Raw genomic sequence first — 19,710 nt, 5'->3', positions numbered from 1 at the left:
AGTTCATGCAGGTAAACCTGTTATGTCTCTGCATTTGATCTGCCAGTTAGCCGGACAGACAGGGAGTGTGTTGTAGGAGGAGCATCAACAAATTATGTCTTCAACTGTGCAGGTTTAGATTGCTGCTACTGTGCTCGGTGATCACTTGCTACCGGGTGACTTAGGTAGCATGTGCGAGGGCAATGGGCCATGGGACTCCTGATAATATGAACTGGGCTGGACTTCTGCAGGTCAGTGAGTCAAAGATTATCAGTTCTGCTGGGTTCTTATTACTGTCTCAGTGTTTCTGTGTGGCAGGCAGATTGAATCTTATTCTTAAAATGGAAACATATTAGAATCTCTTGATTTTGTGTGGATTAAGCACATCAGGAAAGTCTTTAGAGTGTGGATTTTGTGAGTAGTTATGTATTACTCCAATTACTTTATATCAAATCAAACTTTGGCATTAGCTCTCTGCTTTTGTGCCTTTTCCTTGTGAGGATATTTGATTAGAGTAAACTAAACAATGACATCATTGTGCTTTTCGGTGTGTTGTTCAAGAGCTTATTCACCCATGAAGATGTAAAGCTATCATTACCACCTGAGCAAATATCTCTTGGAATGTTTCCAGGTTCAAGGAAAGGAAATTAGGGTGAGAAATATAAAAAGAAATAACACTTGTTTTCTTTTTCTTTCACTCAGAAGTTGCTGATCATGCTTCATACCAAGCAGATCATTTGTGGCTCCATCCATTTCTCTATCAAGGAGGAACTGGAGCCTCATACTCTGGTTGGATCACTAAATAAACACTTTTCACCTCCTTACCAGCTCCTGACCGAGGAGTACCTGTGGATGAACAAAAGCACTGGGAATTTCTACATTACTGAGAAGAAGATTGATCGTGAGCACCTCTGCTCTGAGGAGACAAAAGATGATGAATGCATTATTTTACAATCTGTAATTGTTGGGCCCGCTAGGGAGCTGGAGCAGTTTTCTGTGATCATAGAGGACATCAATGACAATGCACCATATTTTGAAAACAGCAAAATATGCCTGGATATTTCTGAGGATGTACCTGCAGGGACCAGTCTCATGCTGGATGACCAGGCTCGGGACAGAGATAGTGGACCAAACGGACAGCTGAAATACGAACTCAAAGGTTCTGGAGGAGTTTTTTCTTTAAAGGTTGAAGAAGAAGGACCATTAATCAAGCTGATCGTACAAAAGGCTCTGGACAGAGAGACTCAGGACCTGTATCAAATGCAGCTGGTGGCTACTGACTGTGGAGTACAGCCTCTGAGTGTATCAGTACCTATATTTGTCACAGTGACAGATGTTAATGACAACTGTCCAAGCTTTAGTCCTAACAGCCCACTCAGTGCCACAATCTCAGGAGACTCTAAGAAGGATACAGTTGTTACTCAGGTAGTTGCTGCAGACCCAGATTTAGGCCCAAATGCTGCTATTGTTTATTCCCTCAGTCCTAAGGTCTCTGAAAGGGCTAAGAAACTCTTAATCCTCAGCAGTCACAGTGGTCACATCAGGCTAACACAAGACCTTGAAATAGACAGCTCTGAGGAGCTGGTGTTAAAAGTGTTAGCCAGCGGCCTTCACTGCCCACCAGCAGAGACTCAGGTAACAGTATCCCTACTCCCCAAGGCTACCCAAGGTCTAACAATCAAGATCGGGTTCATAGCTAAGCATTACAACCAGACTGTTGTGATACCAGAGAGCCAACCCCCCACTCCCTTAGCTGTTTTAGAGCCTGAGGGTGACAGCAGCTTTAAAGACTCATCTCTTGCCATTGAGGGTGACGTGCCTTTCTTTTTGAGCCCACAGAGTGGCAAATATCTACTTTCCACATCAAAGCCCCTAGACTATGAGATGAAAAGTGAATATCACATTTCTGTGGTAGTGAAAGGGAGTTCATCTGAAAGGTCTGTGATCGCTCCGCCTCAGCTAGAGATCAGGGTGATGGTGGAGGATGTCAATGATAATGCCCCACATTTCTCCCAGACTGACTACCAGCTGGAAGTGGAGGAAAACAACGAGCCTGCATTAATACTGCTGCAGGTATCAGCTACTGATGCAGACAGTGGACTCAACGGCAGGGTGACATACAGGTTAGATAAACACACATCTGCCATCTTTAAAGTTGACTCAGTGACAGGTCAACTATCTGCATTGGTTCCTCTGGATAGAGAACAGAAAAGTGTGCACAAACTCACTGTGTTTGCTCGAGATAGTGGGGTTCCTCCCCTGGAGTCCCAGGCCTCTGTAATTATTCGTGTTCTGGACCGGAATGACAATGCACCTGTTTTCTCTACTCCTCACTTCATCTTTTTCATCCCTGAGAATGCACCACCTTTTGCTCAGGTGGGGTTGATAGAAGTGGAAGATCCAGATGAAGGAGAGAATGGGAAAATAGAAATGCAAATTGTTCAGGGTAACACATCTTTTGTTGTGGGTAGCATACAAAGGATGCTGTATACCACCACCAACTTGGACCGGGAGATGACAGATCGTCATGAACTTTACCTGGCGGTCAGCGACAATGGCCGTCCAGTGGCATTAACCTCCAGTGCCAGGGTGACTATCTTTATAGAGGACATTAATGACAACAACCCAAAAGTGATCCTTCCCAGCAGCAATTATTCATGTTTGGTAGTCTCTCCAGCTACTCCAGTGGGTACAAATGTAACAAAGGTCTACGCCATCGATGAAGACTCTGGTGTAAACTCAGAAATCACATATTCTGTTGTTGCACCAAAGTCAGTTTGGCAAAACACCCCCTTCCAGGTAGACTCAAAATCAGGGAACATTACCTTAAGACAAGAGCTTTTGCAGGAAAATATGGGAATGCATAATCTGTTCATTGTAGTAAGAGACAATGGGAAACCAACTCCACTTTACACCACAGTTTGGATTAACCTGTTGGTTAATAAGAGCACAGATCAGTGCCATCTAGATAGGGCACCTACATGGACTGGGAGATCAGATTGGGTTGAAAGTGCTTCTATGTCTCCAGTCTGTGAGGTGGAGACTGCCAGATCAGTTCAAGTGATATACTTTTATCTTGTGCTCTGCATGGCGGTAGTAATCATAGTTTTGTTTTTTACAACAGTTTGTTTGTACCTGAAACACAGAAAATATCCACCGAAGAAAAAGATGGGACATACAGAAGAGAATGAGATTCCACTCCGAATCAAAGACAAATATTATTCTGATGAATAGCAGCTCGAAGCAAGCAGCGAGTAATCTCACTCACAGTTTCAAGGATGAAAACAGCCAGAGAATTAAACATTTTGAGAGTATTTGTCTTGGGCTTTATGCAGTTCAAAAAAAAAATCCCTACATGCTTCTGCAATTACCCTATATTCAGAAGTAGAAGAATAGTCCAGCAAGTTTCTGATAAAGACTGCACACTGTGACCAGAGAAAGAACTGATAAGAGGAGCATTTTTCCTTGAAAACTCTTAACATTATAGACAAAATTAGTCATGGATGATGCACCAGGCAAAGCTACCCAGTGATAACATGTATCACAGCCAGTGAGATATAATGTAGATTAGTCAAACGTTTCTCAAGAAATCATAAAATCTAAGGTGCTGGTTGAGCCTGTCTCAGCTTCCTGACTTTGAGTGATGGGATTCTAAAGTATTTAGACACTTTAGGATCCACATAAGGGTTTAATGTTCCTTCAGAGGTGAAGTGATGAAAGTGTATAAAGGAGTAACCCTTGACTAGCTCCAGAAGTGAAGAGGCACACAAACGTCTCAAGTCTCCACCTTGCAGTTGCTACCTGATAACGCCGGTTCTTACCCACACGGTTGGATCGCACCCAAAAGGCAGAAAACTCACCGTACTGTGCCCAGCTCCCCGCCAGGTGTGTTGTTTTAATACCTGACTCTCAGAGGGAAGTCACACTCTACTCAAAGATGTTTTTACAAACAGCAGCTGGCGTCACATTCGGATAGATTTGGAGGAACAAATTAGATCTAAAGCAGGTTAAGTGCTGCATTAAATATGAATGAGCCAGGGTACGATGTGTGTGCAAATCTGGGAGCAAACAGTTGTACAAAGAGGGAGGGGAAACTGTTTAAACTTTATAAAATCTGTACAGTGTAGTGTATTGTTGAGTGTAGGCCTGTGTGAGGTGGAAAGGAGGAAAGCAAGGAGACGGAGCCTGTAAAACACAATGTACAACAACCTGGTTAGTGCAGAACAAGGCTTGTATAACATGAGCTGTGTCTCTGAGGACGTCTGGGCTAGCTGCTTCAAAAATAAACAATCTAATAAGGCCCACACTGTGGGGATAACTACATTAACTGGGATCAAATAAGGAGCTCCAAAACCAAATTAAGAATTGAATTAAAATAGCCTTTTTACAAGAGAAATTAAGGAATACATTGGATTACAAGATACAGTTTTGTTGTTGCTGTTTTATAAAGATATGTACATATATGCTTACAAAGTGTTTTTACATAATTCTATTTTATATGATTTAAGAAAAAATATTTACCTAAAAATATATCTATGTATTTTGTTATATGAAGCTAAAAATGCAGCTTTAAAAAAATGCAGTTGGCAGGTGAAAGTCTGCCATCTAGTGGATGCAGATGACGCCAATTCTTGTTCTCCTTTGTGAAATTTGACCGACAGGGAGAGAATGAATCAGAAAACCAGTCTCTAACGTCGTGGCTGTCATATTGCCTGAGAACAGTGATGTGTCCCTGCTGCCCTGCTCCATGTTCAATCTACTTTCACTCACCTTTCAGTTTATCTTTTCAAGATGAACATTTAATTTCAGGCTATGAACAGCAATTGACTCCACAAATGCCCTGTGGATTAGTTGTAAACTGCATTTTAGTTGTGAACTGATTTTGTGATAATGTCATACAAGTCTTGTGTGAATAAAATTCTAGTTATTTTTGTTTGTTTGTTATTGTTTTGCTATTTTATTCAAGATCAATGAGGCAACCCCTCATTGCGTCTCAATTGTCCTAACATCTAGCTTTCAGTTATCCATATTTCCTGTTTGTGAACACTCCAGAACATAACAAAACATTTAGGAATGGCAATAACAAAACACAAATCCAGCTCACCAGCAGTAATATCTTACGCAGTTTTTATGTTTAAGACGGTATTTCATAGATGGTGTTATGATAGGACCTGACAGTTTTACTCAGTCTGGAGAGCTTCACCTGACTATCCACAGGAAAGTTTTATTTCATGTTTCATTTAGAATACATACTCAGCAATACCATGACCATCTTATTTATGTGAATAAATACTGTGTTATTTTCTATAATTTTAAGTCAGCCTGTATTGTCTGAATGCTTCATTTTTATTTTTATTTTTTTGCTCAATAAAATATGCTTTACAAATTATTTAGAAATGACTGGGCAGAGTGCTATTCACTATTTACATGATCTGCAGCACCCAGATCTTATGATGGTTGTTTGTGATTCATTTATCATTAGAATAGAAGTGACCTGGAGTACAAGTGCATTTCGGTAAGTAGATATGCCATTAAAAAAAAAGCTCATTTATTTAAATAACTTGATTCAGAACTTGAACCTCACGCAATATACATAGCTATTTCAAGTTTTTTTTGTGTGAATGTTGATTGTGATGCCTTACAGATAAGGAAAACTCAAAATCCAGTTTCTGAAAAAAAGAACACTAAATAAGAATTTTTTTTTCATGCCCAAATGTAATTGTCTTGATCATTTTCAAGCAGGAAAGGTAAGAAGAAGGTTGTTCCTTTAGAAGATGTACACAGAGCTGAATCCAAGCATATTAATGGAAAGTTGAGTGGAAAGAAAAAATATGGTACAAAAGGTCCAAGAATAATCAGCTTAACTTCATAAAACTTTGTCTTTGAAAGTCACAGTATTGTAAATGATCTTGGCCAGCATTTTGTAATAATCCCCTGAATTTTGATGACTAATTATGTGGGGAATAAAATATTTTCCTTGGGAAGAAAACCCCCGCCCACTTCGGGATTTGCATAAGATGTGCGTTGCTCCGTACATGCAAATCAGCATCAACAATGACCTTACTTGATATCTGCAAGTATAAGAGCCCTGACCTCTTCATTATCCCTCGACCTGAAGTTCATTGAAAAGCAACATTGTTTCTTTAAGATTGCACTTGCAGTCATCGTTGGCTCTGTCCATTGTTTGGGGGTAGTGAGGGGGGACAGAACGCGAGTTGAGAGATTGATATACGGGGGCCGAGGGCGAGAGAGACGCACATCTTCAGCGGACCAGCTGCGGAGTAGTCAACAAGTCCTGAACGCTTCCTTCAAGACATGGGTAAGAAACTTCCAACCCAGCGGACTCTTCCTTTTCTTAGCAGATTCAGTTTTATTTTAAATCAAATCTCAGTTTGATTGCATGTGATCGCACGTAGATGTGAGAGGGACTGTGAGGGGGCGTCAGAAGTTATTAAGGTCTTTTCTGTCAGTTTGGAGGGCAGCTATCGCAGCCTGATGCGCCGCTGATATTATGAGATTTATTTCATGCTTGAGATGGCAGGGCTGCTTTAAGGGGAGCCTTGTCGCATCTACTTTCGATTGCAATCTTTCTCAATTTCTAGTATGGAGAACTGGCCACAGCTTTACATTATCGAACGAAAATACATATAGTTTTTCGGTCTAATGTTTTCATCCAGATCCACAGTCTGCCTGCTCACTGCCTGCTCACTGCCTGCTCCTCCTCGTCTAATTGGCTAATTGAAAGCAAGGTGCGACTGAACGCACGTGGGTTGAGTTGTGCAATGACGTTTGAACTTCTGCGTGTTTTACATGGGGCTTTAGAGATGATAACCCTTGCTCATCTTGACACAATACATTTTTACTCCATTTTATTATGTCTGATTGACAGAGGGCACCGTTTGTAGGCCTAGATCTCTCACCCTCAGTCAGCAAAGCCAGTGTAAATATATTCAATTAAAGAGCTATCTCTTTGCCCCTTCTTCCATCTGTATTTACTGTAATGGTACCAACCACAGTCTGCCTGCTCCCATTGTGCCCATCTGTGTGCAAAGCCACACATGTACACAACTTGCATTGTTTATTCAGATTTCCATCCTCCTCCAGCTCTGGCAACACCCCAGTTTCTATCATTTCCTCCCAGCCCCCAACCTCTCTGTGTTTTCTCAGAAGGAAGTCTGGGTGTGTGGATGTGTGTGTTTAAAGCAAAGAGGTGCCTCTGGCCTTTGTTTGCTTGACATTGGTGGCCCTTGTGCCCCCACAATGCTGTGGGACAAAGACTGTTGTCTCTGCAGTCACAAAAGCAGCCTCTCTCCATCCCTGCCTTGCTGTGTCTCCAGTCCCTTGTCCTCCTCCTTTTCTCACACTCTTCATTGCAGGATTGTGAATGGAGTCAGGGTGTGTGGTGGGGTCCAAGCAGATGGATTCCCCTTGTATCTTTGGCCCTTGGCTGCCATCTGAGTGGCACATAAGGGGATGCCACACTCGCTGTTACTGAACTTATGCTGCAACTTAATCGAAGTCAAATGTTCACTAAAAAGTAACCATTGGTGTTTGGAATATTGTTTGTCACGTGACACGAGCTGGTATGAGATTCCCACTATACCAAAACCTTAAGTGAGAAATATACCATAAGGATTTACTCAAAAATGTAAAAACAAAATTCTTAATATAATCATTATTTTAAACCAAACATATTAAACCATATTCATCTGTAAAAGATTAGATTTTAGCAATATTTTTAGAATAGTTCAGTTGTTTTTAAGTTTGTGGAATTCTATGGTTGTGTGGTAATACTTTTGATTTAAAATAATCTTTCTCTGTAAATATTGTATCTTACAATGTGGACACCAGCAGCTAATGGACAAGTCCTCTTACTTTAGTTTTCTTCAGACTATTTAAATGTTGCCAAAAAATAATTCAGAAGTTGTGGAAGTCAGTAGATAGCACAGAGGACTTTTGCATTGTGGCTTTCACTCAATGGTTTATCAGGTATGCTGTTTGGTAAACAACAACTGTAGTTAAGACTGAAGGAAGGTACCTAAGAAGGTAGCAAATAGAACTGTGTGTGACATCCATCTCTAATCATTTTACTCCCAGTCCAGTTTTGTTCACTATTTTTTGTTGCTGTTGTAAAAACTGTCTCTTAAAAAGCTGTAAATGTATACTGATTAAATGGGCTTGTCTTCTTAACTAATAGGTTGCTATGACTGCTGCATGCGCTGCTTGGGCGGGGTGCCATATTGCTCCCTTGTCGCCACACTGCTCTGCTTCTCTGGCATTGCCCTGTTCTGCGGTTGCGGTCACCAGGCGCTCACTGAAACGGAGAGACTCATCGAAACGTATTTTGCCCGGAACCTTCAGGACTACATCACTCTAGCCTATATGTAAGCTATTTCTCGGAAGAGAAAATTCTCTAGTTTTTGCTGTATAGATTTTACATAGCCCTTCTCATTGTCTGTCCTTTTTCTTTCAGCATTCAGTATTTCCAGTATGTCATCTATGGTTTGGCCTCCTTTTTCTTCCTCTACTGCATTGCTCTCCTGGCTGAGGGCTTCTACACCACAAGCGCTGCCAAGCAAACCTTTGGAGAGTTCAGGAGCACCATGTGTGGTCGCTGCCTCAGCTCCTCGGTGAGCCGGCCCTGAGTGGGACGAGTAAAAGGGAACAGGGAGATTGGTTAGGAATACACAAACGACATAGTGTGGGTGTTAAAAATCTTTAGGCTCATGGGAATATTTTAGTAGACTCAAAATAACCATTACACATTATTTTGTGAACTACTTCTTAATGTATGATGTCCCTCTACAGTTTATAGTGATGACGTATCTTCTTGCTGTGCTGTGGCTGCTGGTGTTTGCCTTCTCCGCCTTGCCAGTCTACTTCTTCTACAACATGGATGCAACTTGCAGCACCATTGATGTTCTGACTGAGACCCCAGCGAGTATAAACCAGCTCTGCGTTGATGCAAGGCAATACGGTACCATTTCAATGTTTTGGGAACTTTTACTGAAACTGAATTTATAGATTTTTTTATTATAATGTTTTTTTTCATTATTCTGTCTGTCACCAACCTCCAAATGAAAATACCAGTGAATGGGGCCCTGTGCAAGCCAGCATTCGATCAGGCTCTTATTAGGCCATTATTTGAGAGCATGATCCTTTAAATACTGATAGATTAGTAATGCATAGTGGATGGTATAGTCATATTTTGAAGCACACCAGTAGATTAGATTTTTTTCGATAACATGACAAGATTAGATATTTTTATGATTAAAAACAAATGGGGGTGGGGGGAAATATCATTTGCCATTGCTTTTAATTTCAGAAGTCAAAATTTCTAAGCAAGAAAAGGCAGAGAACTTGCATAAAGCTGAAATTCAAGGTGTAAAATTTCCAGGTTTCTCATCATCCCCAATCTCAATATTCAGTAGTCCTATGTCTGCCATAACTTGACTATAGCTAAGATACTCTGTACATTAATGAAGACATTGTTGGACTGTTTAGAAATACAAAATGCTGAGAAATAATATTGCTCTGTTTCTTCATTAGCCATTATCTTGTATTGCTAAAAGTAGCTAGCCCATTCACAGAGCTTGTTTGCAAGTATCCATGGTTTTTGGCTTGGAACTGGAACTGAGTTAAATTCTGTTTGATCTCATTCCCAGATGCAAATTAATACTTCAAACATATGTGTATAAATCAGCATAATTGACCACAAACATTTGTTTCTGAATCCATGTCGATAGCTTCAGTTTTTGTTATCTCTGGGAAATTTTGTTCCCTGAAGTTTTGTTTTGACATGTTTCTGATAACGTGCTTAACCAACTCTTCTCATTGTTTGTGCTAAATAGCACCAGCCTACATATATATATTTTTTGTGATTACCTTGCAAATAATCAGTCATAAAGATTTTTGATGATGACATGGCAGGAGTCTACATCATTATGTATGCTACATTTGTTTGTGCAGCATTTCCAAGGAATCTTATTTAGCAACTGAGATGCAAAAATCATGTGCAAACATTTATTCATACTCTAGGGATCCTAAATGGCTTTCTAAAGTGCTCACAGGCCAACACTTTCATTGTTTTAGAACTTTCATTGTGTTAGAGCCCTAGCTAAAATCAAACTTACAACACAATGCTCCACTGAGTGGTTTGTGGCTTTGTTATTATAAAAATCAGCACTGATTGTCTTTGCCATATCTTTTTTTATCATCAGTCCCTCCTGGTTTGTCTTAAGAGGGTCCCGTCTCATCAACTGCGCACTAGTCTGGAGCTAAAAGAAATTACTAAAATAATATCCAGCTGTTTGTCAAAATGTTATTTTCAAATAAGTTATGAGATTTTAAAGTTTGACAATGAGAACAGTACAATAACACATTAAAAGTTAAGCTTGTATTCATGAAATTAGATTAGAGCTAAAGTGAGTTATTTTTCCCCTCAGGGCTCTTGCCATGGAATGCAGTACCAGGAAAAGCTTGCGGTATGACCCTGTCCAATATTTGCAAAACCAGAGAGGTAAGAACTAGCGCTCTGGTGCCTGATGCATTTTATCACTGGCCTGACAGGAAGTGGAAATAATCATTCTGATCTTCTCCTATCAGTATCAGATGACCTATAACCTGTATGTTGCTGCCTTCGCTGGTGCGGGCATCACTCTCTTGGCTCTGGTGAGTGTGGAAACTGAGGGCCGGTTTGGGGTACAACGACCATTTTGTTGCTCATGTGACATAGTGCCGGTCAAAGTGTAGGCAGTGAGGCATTTCAGGCCTCCATGACTGATGACTCTTGTACTATTGCTCTCTGTTCCTCTTTGTCAGCTGACACAGGCAGCATAATAATGTGGTAATGTCTGGTGGCGTTCCAGCCAGCCATGCAGCCATTATACTTTCATGCTCCATTACAGAAGCTGTTATATCAAGCTAAAACTATTAGCATCGTCATGTTTTGTTTTTATGTTTGTAGATATCCAGGATTTTGTGGGTCTTTTCATCTCCTCCTTTTTCCTTGTCTTTCTGTAGCTGACCTATACTGTGTCAAGCACCTATAACTTTGCGGTTCTGCGCTATCTTGGGAGAAAGGGCATAGGTCCAAGGTGTTAGGCACCCTGCTTCCTGTCCACTCTGTCATCTACAAGGGGACTTAAAGGGGACTTCAACATCTCTGTCCTTTCACTTCACCTGCACAGAACTACCTACGATCATGGACTTTATAAAACACTTTTCCCCCTTACTTTTTATAAGACTGTTTTTGTTTCATCCGTTTCAATTGCTATGACTTGCAGTAAATATGATTTTTCTTGTCAGATCATTTCAATGTTTAATTATGCAACCAATTATAGTCAAAACATAACACAGTACTAATGAACTAAAACATAGGCTATAGGACAAGCACATGGCAGCATACAGCTGCTGAGTAGAACAAGGGATTAAAGGTTACTATGGCCACCACGCCTCACATCTGGTTGCTATGGGGGCAGACAAACATGCATTTGCAGTCTCATGCTGACCTCAGGACTTTTCTCACGGGCCAGAGAAAAAGCAGCAACAATGGAGTTGTGCCAGTTTGAAAAAATAGCCAATAAGAAGTCTCTTTTGGGGGCCACCTGCACTCCGAGTCTCTGCCAGAGGGGTTATATTACATGTCAAAGGAGACTGCTCTCTGGACAAAGAGAGGGCTAGACCTCTGCAAAGCCTCAATGCAGCTCCACTGCAACCGCATACGGAACACATCCATACTGTGCTGCAGGCTGCACAATGGAAAACGGTGGATTCAGAGTGAAGGAATTATAGATTCAGTATTTGTTAGATCTAGTGAGGTCAGGAAATGTTTCTCACTGTGAGACAACAAAAGCTGTAGGTTCTGAATTATAAAGTAACCTCAATATCAGATTTTTAAAAAAAAGTGTTTCTTGCTTCTTTTATGTTACTGAGGTACTTTTATGGCAAAGAAACTGCTTTGCTTAATTCGTTAGGGATTATGTTGTAGTTATTGTATAACACAATTTAACTAATTGTAGCTGAATTTACTAATACAACTACAGTGTGGTCAGATGTCTACATACACTCATCAGCAGCATGCCAAAACTTAAGTTTTCTATTATTTGAACTGTTTTTCTTCCAGGGTGGAATGACTATGCAGAATACATACTGTATGTGTCTTCCTTTATTGAAAGACCTGAAACTCCACCCTTTAGAAAATTTAGGGATGATGTTTAAGAGGTAGGCTTTTGGGAAGAAGCCTGAAATTACCCCCACCACTCCAGTAAAGAAGAGCAGTCAAACATAAAATATGCAAAACCATGTCGATGGTACTTGAGTTTAAATTTCTGATTGAACTGAACTTACTTTTTTATAAAGTGCCTTGAGGAAGATTGTGAATTGGCAAAACTGAATTGGAAAAAAATTGGTTTCTTGATAAGCAAATTTGTCTAAATATTAGTGGTGTGCATATATATACAGTACAGACCAAAAGTTTGGACACACCTTCTCATTGAATTCAATGAGAAAGTGTGTCCAAACTTTTGGGCTGTACTGTGTATATATTTATATTTATATATATAAGCTTGTATATCAATTTAAGCGTTAGTGAATTAGAAAAAAATCTACCGGTACATTAAATTCTACCCTTGTACCCAGTTCCTTTTATAAGTACAGTCTTATACTGCATCATCAATCCACCCTAATAAAGATTCATATGAATTATTAAGAGCCTAGATTGAAGGCATTCATGAGTGATGATTGTATGCAATTTGTGACCCACACTAAAAAAAAAAAAATCTTTCTACGGATCATTTTTATTGATGAAACCTTCCTTAGCTGAGTTTTATTTGTAGGATGTTAAGCTGGCTGGTAGATATATTTGTCTTTCCTTTTGTGCGTGTTGGTAATGTACTGTTTGAAAATAAATGAAACAATTGAGCACACTGCCTTTAATCATTTTCATTTTGAGTCTGTGAAGTCACAGTGCCTGTTTTACTTGTTCTCCATCCCTGGCCCCTGGCCAGAATCAGGGGTCAGGGTGTTTTGTACAAATGTTTTGTACTTCCTCGTTGTGTCCACAGGTGCACTGTTGCCTTCACTTGGCTGTGTACCAAGTGTATGTGAAAACACTGAAGCACAGGGCCAAAGAGAAGAGAAGAGGCTATGACCTTTATAGAAGGATGCAGAGGGACAGAGGGGAGACGCTGTGCTCTCCGTACTCTGCTGACACATTTGACATCTCCTGACGGCGCTGAAGTTCTGCTGAAAGAGCTGCTCATTATAGCCGTCACAATTAATCGGATAGGTCTGTGTTGTATATTGTTTCAGTTTAATAGTGGTTGCGTAGTTTGAATTGCTTTGTTTTCTCTAGGATACGAGACACTATTCACTCAATCTTAAGTTGTAAACTGGAATATATGTAAGGTGTTATTTTTGTTAATCTGGGCATAATCTTTGTATTTAGTGCTTCTAGTTGATTTCCATGATCAAATTTACCTAAGTCTACGGTTTTGAAAAGCTGATTGGATTTGTCTGTGCCCAGATCTGATTTCAGTGTGCAGTGCATGCTTAATGTCCTTTTGCTGAAGGGAAAATAAAAATGCAATGCATGTTTGATTTCCATTTTAATGAAGAGGAACACAGTTGACTGTTTCCAAGGACAACACTTTTTTTTGGTTGTTTAGGACACACTGGGTGATGCAATGAAACTCAAATGAGAGAGGGCAGGTAAAATGTCACCATGATGCTATAATTTCATATCTTGATATTTAAAAACAATCTATGCAGCAATAACAATGTAAGGATTTTTTTATGTGACTACAGATGGCAAGAAAGTGATCTGGACCAAGTAATATATTCATTTTTGTTTCAGAATGAAAAAGAAGGAAATTAGTAGTCTTCCAGGTGTAAAAATGCAAACGACAGAATCACCATCTGGTATGATGCACACTTTATTTGAAGCCAAGCACTAGAGATCAATTCTTCAGTGTTACTATTACTAGTGCAAAGTAGAGGAAGGGCAGCTGTCTCAGATCAGCACATAATCAAAATGAAACTATTGTTCTGCACAGATCGAGCTGCACTCATGAGTTGAACACAGGCAGTAAAACAATATTCTTTTACATTTTAAAAATGTGAAATAAAAAAAACATAGATTGCATTCATAAATATCACAGATACATGGGAAAATTTTATCAGAACATGGGAAATGTTATGCTCTTGGCTAACATTGATTTTACTAACAAGGTTGATTTCAGGTTTAAAAAAAACATGACAGATTTTATTATGCAAACTAGATAAAACTCAAGCAGCAGTGTAAGAAAATAGATTAAGTTAAATCACAAAAATAGCTCACAGCTATTAGCCCTCATTTTAAAAGTTGGTGTAGTTTTTAAATTACATCTTTAGCTCACAGTTTTTGTAAAACAACGCAACCCTGGGTCATCTTACCCCTTTGTTAATTTGCACCAAAGAGTTGCATTTTTAAACTTGCCCATGTCGTCCCATTTCATTTCTATTGGTAGGAGATAAAGGTAATTGCAAAAATGTTTAAATCCTCCATATTTAAATATGAACCATTTACACTGATTGAAGTGCTGATCTCATTTTGTAAGCCTGTTGCGTAATTTACGAAACACAAGAGTCATCTGATCAAAATAAAATAACTGAACAAGTTGTGGGTAGATTTTAGTCTCAAAGCCACATTTCCTTACAGCATACCTACCGGAAGGTGGTTGGCAATTTAAGTCAAAGGTTGGCAATGTAAGTATGGGACATCTACAGGACGGATATAAATGGAGGCAGGGGTTTTAGGTCATGTAGCAGACTTCTCTTTTTCACATCAGAAACATCCATGTATTAAAAAATTAAAAACTACAGTAGTACAAAGTATCGAAGAAGTGAAATGACCCAACACACTCCACATTGTCAGCTTATATATAAGCTTGATTAATGTAACAGTACCTTATTCAGTTCACTTTCACAGTGAATTCTTGCAATTACCATTAGTTCAAAAAGACAAATGTTTAAACTTTTGATCTTGGTAGGTAAACAATGCATCTCAGGCTGTGACAGACAAACAAAATGCATCATAATGATGCGAGAATATAGGACCCTCTAGTTAAAAAGATAATCAATACATTTTATCTGAAAAAAAATTAAAGAAAAATACTACACATACATAATGACAGTTCAGTTTAAATTACTATTAGCTGTAACATTGTCCAATACCATACATGAAAAAACAGAGCCTTCTGGCCACCACTAATAAAAACAAAGTGAAATGTACCTGTGGCCAGTGTCAGGTATATGAATACAATGACAGATGTAAACAACTTTTCCAAGTACTTTGTATGTTTTTGCCAAATGCTGTAAGAATGAAGAGGTGATGTAGAATATACACTGGAAGTAATGAGATGTACATCATTTCTCAGTAATGCTCAGGAGACCCTCAGGTGAGCAAAGTTAGAAGACTGGAATGTTGAGGCCGACGCAGGATTACAGAGAGGCCACTTATAATTAGAGCTCTTCAACCTAGCAAAGAAAAGTTTCTTCAACTGTCCCTGATCAAACACTGAAGCCCAATGTAACTATTGGATAGAAATAAAAAAGAAAAATACCAGAGGCAGAACGACTTTTGAATTATTTTGTTCAACAAGCATTCGTTGCCTGGTAAACTGTCACATAAAAAACTACCGGATATAACCGAGACATAAATTCTCAATTACACCCAGCCTCAACGTAGTGCAGAGGCAAACAAAAGACTACCGCGCAACTAATGCTCACGGGCAAAACCGTAAACCTGATGATCAACATTCCCTTTCTGTTTAATGTACCTTGTAGCCTTTTTTTTTTAAGAGTACTAACGTTTGTAGTTTATCGTACCACAAATTGAAGCTCAGTCAGCACTTGTGTAAACTGTAGTACTCAAATGGTCTGTGTGTAGCGCATACCTTTGCTGATAACTCAGCAGTATATTACTGTAACTAGTACTATAGTTAATACTTTTTAGTATATCACAATTAGGCATGGGCTGATATGAAATTTTGTCTGTAGTCTCCAGGAGAAATAACAGCTTACCTCTGTTCACACAAAGATTTGATCATGTGTTGCATATTTTAGTTGCAACAGTTCACTAGTAAGCTTCTAGCTTCCAAATGCAGCATTAAAACACCCAAGTAAGGGCGAAGGATGGCGTTCTTTTCGACACCTTGACCGTTTTTTTAGGCCGGATTGGTCTTTTCTTTGAGTATGAAAAAATAAAGCCTAATTTCTTTGAGCAAGCTGACCAGCAGTGCACATTTATATACATGGAGGAGGGGCAGGGCTTCATTGCTTAAAGTCAAAGAAAATTCTAGCAACATCATCACTTTATTATAGTATAAGAACTTTAGGCCTTAGAAATGGTATGATCAAGGATATTAGTTTTTAAGATATAACTTTTTAAAAAACTTGATATACCTTCATACTGGCACAAACCTAGTCAATACAAGCAGTTCAGATAGTGAAGGGATTCTATGTAGTTTGAGATTTTCATAGTTTGCTTATGCAAACTAAAATGAATAACATGACATAATGGCTCTTTACACATCTTATCTGAAAATTCTTAAAACAATCATTTTAAAACATCACCACTTTAATAAGGGTGACGGTCAGCTGGAAATATTTTCAAACTACTAAATTGGTCTACTTTCAGTCAGCTGGCCAAAAGTAAGAAGAAAAAAAAAAAACAAGTGGAGGAGGGGCAACTCTGCCTTACTGTATGCCCAACGCAGGCAGAGAAAACTCCAGGACTTTCTCTTGTATCTTCTTAAAAATAATTTGAAACCATATGAGTGTTGCGATGGGGGGGTTTCATGGTTATTGAAATCATTACTTTCACTTTTATCTTCATACCAATAACCCACGCCTAATCCCCTTGAGATCAGAAAACAGAGCAACTCCATATTTTTGTGTATTTATGAGAAAACTGACACTTTGTCTTCCAATATATGAGATAAAAGACAATGCTTCATTCCATTATTTGATACTACCCTCGCATATAAACAGAGAAGGATGTAATATCTTGTGAGATAGCACTGAAAGCAGAAAAGACGAGCACGCCTGTCACAGAATGCCTGTACCTTCATAAGAGCAACAATTCAGCTCACAAGACAGCAGCTGAAATCCCTGACACCAGCTTCCTCACACAAGCTGCATCTCCTGCATAGTATCCTTACTGGATGCTGTACCATAAACCTACAGTACACCTGTTGTCAGAACAAACAGGCAAGTTTCAGCGAGAAAAGCTTAGTACCCCCTGCATTATCAGCAGCATGAGCCACGAGAGGTTTTACGGTTGCCATGAAGATCAATGGTGCTGCCGAGTAGTGCATGACCGATCTGGTCCTCAGCAGCTAGAACCACCCGGACAGCTGCTTCGAACGCAGCTGTGACATTAGTGTCGTCTTTAGCGCTGGTCTCAAAGTAAGGGCAGCAGCCGTTCTCCTCACACCAGGCCCGTGCTTCGTCCTCCCCAACCTCCCTCTGCTCCATGTCGACCTTGTTGCCCAGCACCACAAAAGGGAAGCTCTCCGGCTCTTTAACGTCAGAGTAGAACATAAACTCCTTCTTCCAGCAGCTGAGATTTAGGAAGCTCTGCAAGTCGTTGACAGAGAACGTGAGCAGGCAGCAGTCTGCGCCCCGGTAGAACGGGGTGCGAAGTGACTTGAAGCGCTCCTGACCTGCCGTGTCCCAGATCTGAAGGGTGACCGGGCGCCCGTCCACCTCCAAGTCTCGGTTAAGGAACTCTACGCCAATGGTGTGAAATGACTGCGAGTCAAAGCGGTCTGTGACGTAGCGGTTCATCAAAGAGGACTTCCCGACCCCACCATCTCCCAGCAGGATCACTTTCAGAAGCACGTTGTTCCTACTCATCGTGTTTCCCCCACCCAGTCAGGCCTCTCTGGTGGGTTTCAGGCCACTGCAATGGGTGGAAGATCAGGGTCAACTTAACCAAGAGAGAGAAAGAAGAGCAAGAAGCAATAAACAATCAAAGAATACATTCAAATTAGTCCTGAATAACTGAGAAGCCACAAAAAGCCCTACATCGTCACAAATAAATGAATTTTGTGTAATTTCAGATGCCAGCAAATGTGCATTATAAAACCTTACCGTCCTTACAAATCATTATATACGCATGCACAGCTAAAGTGCATGGATCAGGTTACAGCTGTGCAGACATCGGCTTGAGACTGTTATCATGCTTTCATGTGCTCAGATCCTCAAACACCTGCTGTTTCCGTGTCAATGGAAAGTAGTAGCACCAGTGCTGTCATCGGATTCATTAAGTGTTTCCTTATCTTGTGAATAAACTAAATGGGTACGACCTTTCTCAAGAGTAAATCGTCACCTCTATTATGATACACAGCAACAAAATAAAATACATAGTTATTTTAATTTGCATGGAAATCTAACAGTCACAGCACTTACATTTTAAATGGTTTAAAAGAAAATGATATTTCCTTTGCACTCATGACTAAAGTTAATCTTATTTTTGATTATTTCCAAATTATGCTCTTCTTAGTTGACATTCACAACATACTTAATATCAAGTCATTTTGTGTTTGTAAATACATAGTAAAGGGTTCAACGGTAATAAGGACTTCTTTTCATTTGTTTTTGTCATCCTGGAAAAAGCACTTTATACATAAAATGTGTCAGGATTTGTGATCTGCTTTTGATTTTCATACTCAGTTTCAGTTTTATTGTTTTTTTTAATAGATGTAACACTATAAAAAGAATACTGAAAAAACTTTAGGGCTTCTAGACCTTGGGTTTGAGACTAAGCACACCTGCATGAAACTGTCTGGGGAATGAAACCAATATGACAGATGTGTAATGGTGAGATGTCTCCAGCCTAGTTTTTCATTACTTTAAGCACAAACATCATAGAATGAACAGTATTAAGGAGATGAACAAGAATATAAAAACACCCTGTTGGAGAGGACAACAACAAGCACCTGCATCACATCAACAGAAGCGAGAATCTGAGTAATGACGTGATTTGCAACCTCTAAAACAAACATCAAGTTTGACATGTTCAAGCTTGTCCGCTTTGACTGAAGGCAACAAAAAAACAAACTCTTCCTGAACTAACTTGTTCAGAAAGCAGAAGTTACTAAGGAACCGAAACGAGCAGCTGACACCAATATCCAACTCAGCCTCCTGACAATGAAGCGAAGAGTAGCGGGTTCAGAAGCTAAGCGGCTAGTCTGACAGCTTGTTGACATTCTGCTGCTGGTCAAGCTAACCGTTAGCCTCACTGTGTAACCAACTTACAACTATGTGGAAAAAAAAAAAAAACTTCATGCTGAACGCAAATAAAATGTACCCCTTCTGTGATTCGTTTCCCTAGATGAATGCGCCAACCACACACACAATTTATCACTCACCTTATTTTTATGATGAATAACCCTGCGAGGTCTGCCCGGTTCCCCTGCATCTGACCGAGACGAGTCGTGACGTGCCCAGTGGCGTAGAAGAGCCGCGGGAACCTGGGTCCTAGAGCCCGCAAAGGCACCTGCAAAATGTTTGTTTATTACTTTCTTTATTTTCTCAAGCAATATGTTTTGTATATAATATAATATAATATAATATAAAGTTAACCATTTGGTTCTATCAACTGTAGATGTATATATTAGACAAGTGTATAAATTAAAATGCCTTTTCTGTGAATTAACCTTGATGTGTTAACATTCTGACTTGGAT

At 39.6% G+C, this 19,710-nt stretch overlaps 3 protein-coding genes across 4 annotated transcripts; 2 read left to right on the top strand and 1 right to left on the bottom strand.

Moving 5' to 3' along the window:
* Positions 1-76: 76 nt before the first annotated feature.
* Positions 77-4,913, top strand: pcdh20l (protocadherin 20-like). The gene is made up of 2 exons (XM_032555542.1): positions 77-230; positions 682-4,913. The coding sequence occupies exons 1-2, from the start codon at positions 183-185 to the stop codon at positions 3,211-3,213; spliced, it is 2,580 nt and encodes an 859-aa protein (XP_032411433.1). The 5' UTR covers positions 77-182; the 3' UTR covers positions 3,214-4,913.
* A 1,128-nt stretch (positions 4,914-6,041) lies between these two features.
* On the top strand, positions 6,042-12,265 carry plp1a (proteolipid protein 1a). Its single transcript, XM_032554960.1, has 7 exons — positions 6,042-6,298; positions 8,177-8,363; positions 8,453-8,609; positions 8,788-8,956; positions 10,425-10,498; positions 10,585-10,650; positions 11,002-12,265. Exons 1-7 carry the CDS (start codon positions 6,295-6,297, stop codon positions 11,080-11,082), a joined length of 738 nt encoding a protein of 245 aa, XP_032410851.1. The 5' UTR covers positions 6,042-6,294; the 3' UTR covers positions 11,083-12,265.
* A 1,630-nt stretch (positions 12,266-13,895) lies between these two features.
* On the bottom strand, positions 13,896-19,503 carry rab9b (RAB9B, member RAS oncogene family). 2 transcript variants are annotated; one of them, XM_032554961.1, is made up of 2 exons: positions 19,395-19,503; positions 13,896-17,950 (listed from the first exon to the last, which is right to left on the bottom strand). In XM_032554961.1, exon 2 carries the CDS (start codon positions 17,875-17,877, stop codon positions 17,269-17,271), a length of 609 nt encoding a protein of 202 aa, XP_032410852.1. In that variant the 5' UTR covers positions 17,878-17,950; positions 19,395-19,503; the 3' UTR covers positions 13,896-17,268. The 2 variants fall into 2 exon arrangements, with proteins under 2 accessions (XP_032410852.1, XP_032410853.1); XM_032554962.1 differs by having other exon boundaries at positions 13,896-17,923; positions 19,395-19,473.
* Positions 19,504-19,710: the final 207 nt, after the last annotated feature.

The sequence above is a fragment of the Xiphophorus hellerii genome, chromosome 23 (assembly GCF_003331165.1).
Source record: "Xiphophorus hellerii strain 12219 chromosome 23, Xiphophorus_hellerii-4.1, whole genome shotgun sequence".
Taxonomy (NCBI): domain Eukaryota; kingdom Metazoa; phylum Chordata; class Actinopteri; order Cyprinodontiformes; family Poeciliidae; genus Xiphophorus; species Xiphophorus hellerii.
This window is presented reverse-complemented; position numbering and strand designations above follow the sequence as displayed.

Excerpts from the sequence above, each read along its gene's own strand:
- pcdh20l (XM_032555542.1), top strand. The coding sequence starts at position 183 with ATGGGCCATGGGACTCCTGATAATATGAACTGGGCTGGACTTCTGCAG. Across the intron at positions 231-681 it reads ACTGGGCTGGACTTCTGCAG|AAGTTGCTGATCATGCTTCA; the intron begins GTCAGTGAGTCA and ends TCTTTCACTCAG.
- plp1a (XM_032554960.1), top strand. Across the intron at positions 8,610-8,787 it reads GTCGCTGCCTCAGCTCCTCG|TTTATAGTGATGACGTATCT; the intron begins GTGAGCCGGCCC and ends GTCCCTCTACAG. Across the intron at positions 10,499-10,584 it reads ATATTTGCAAAACCAGAGAG|TATCAGATGACCTATAACCT; the intron begins GTAAGAACTAGC and ends TTCTCCTATCAG.
- rab9b (XM_032554961.1), bottom strand. The coding sequence starts at position 17,877 with ATGAGTAGGAACAACGTGCTTCTGAAAGTGATCCTGCTGGGAGATGGT.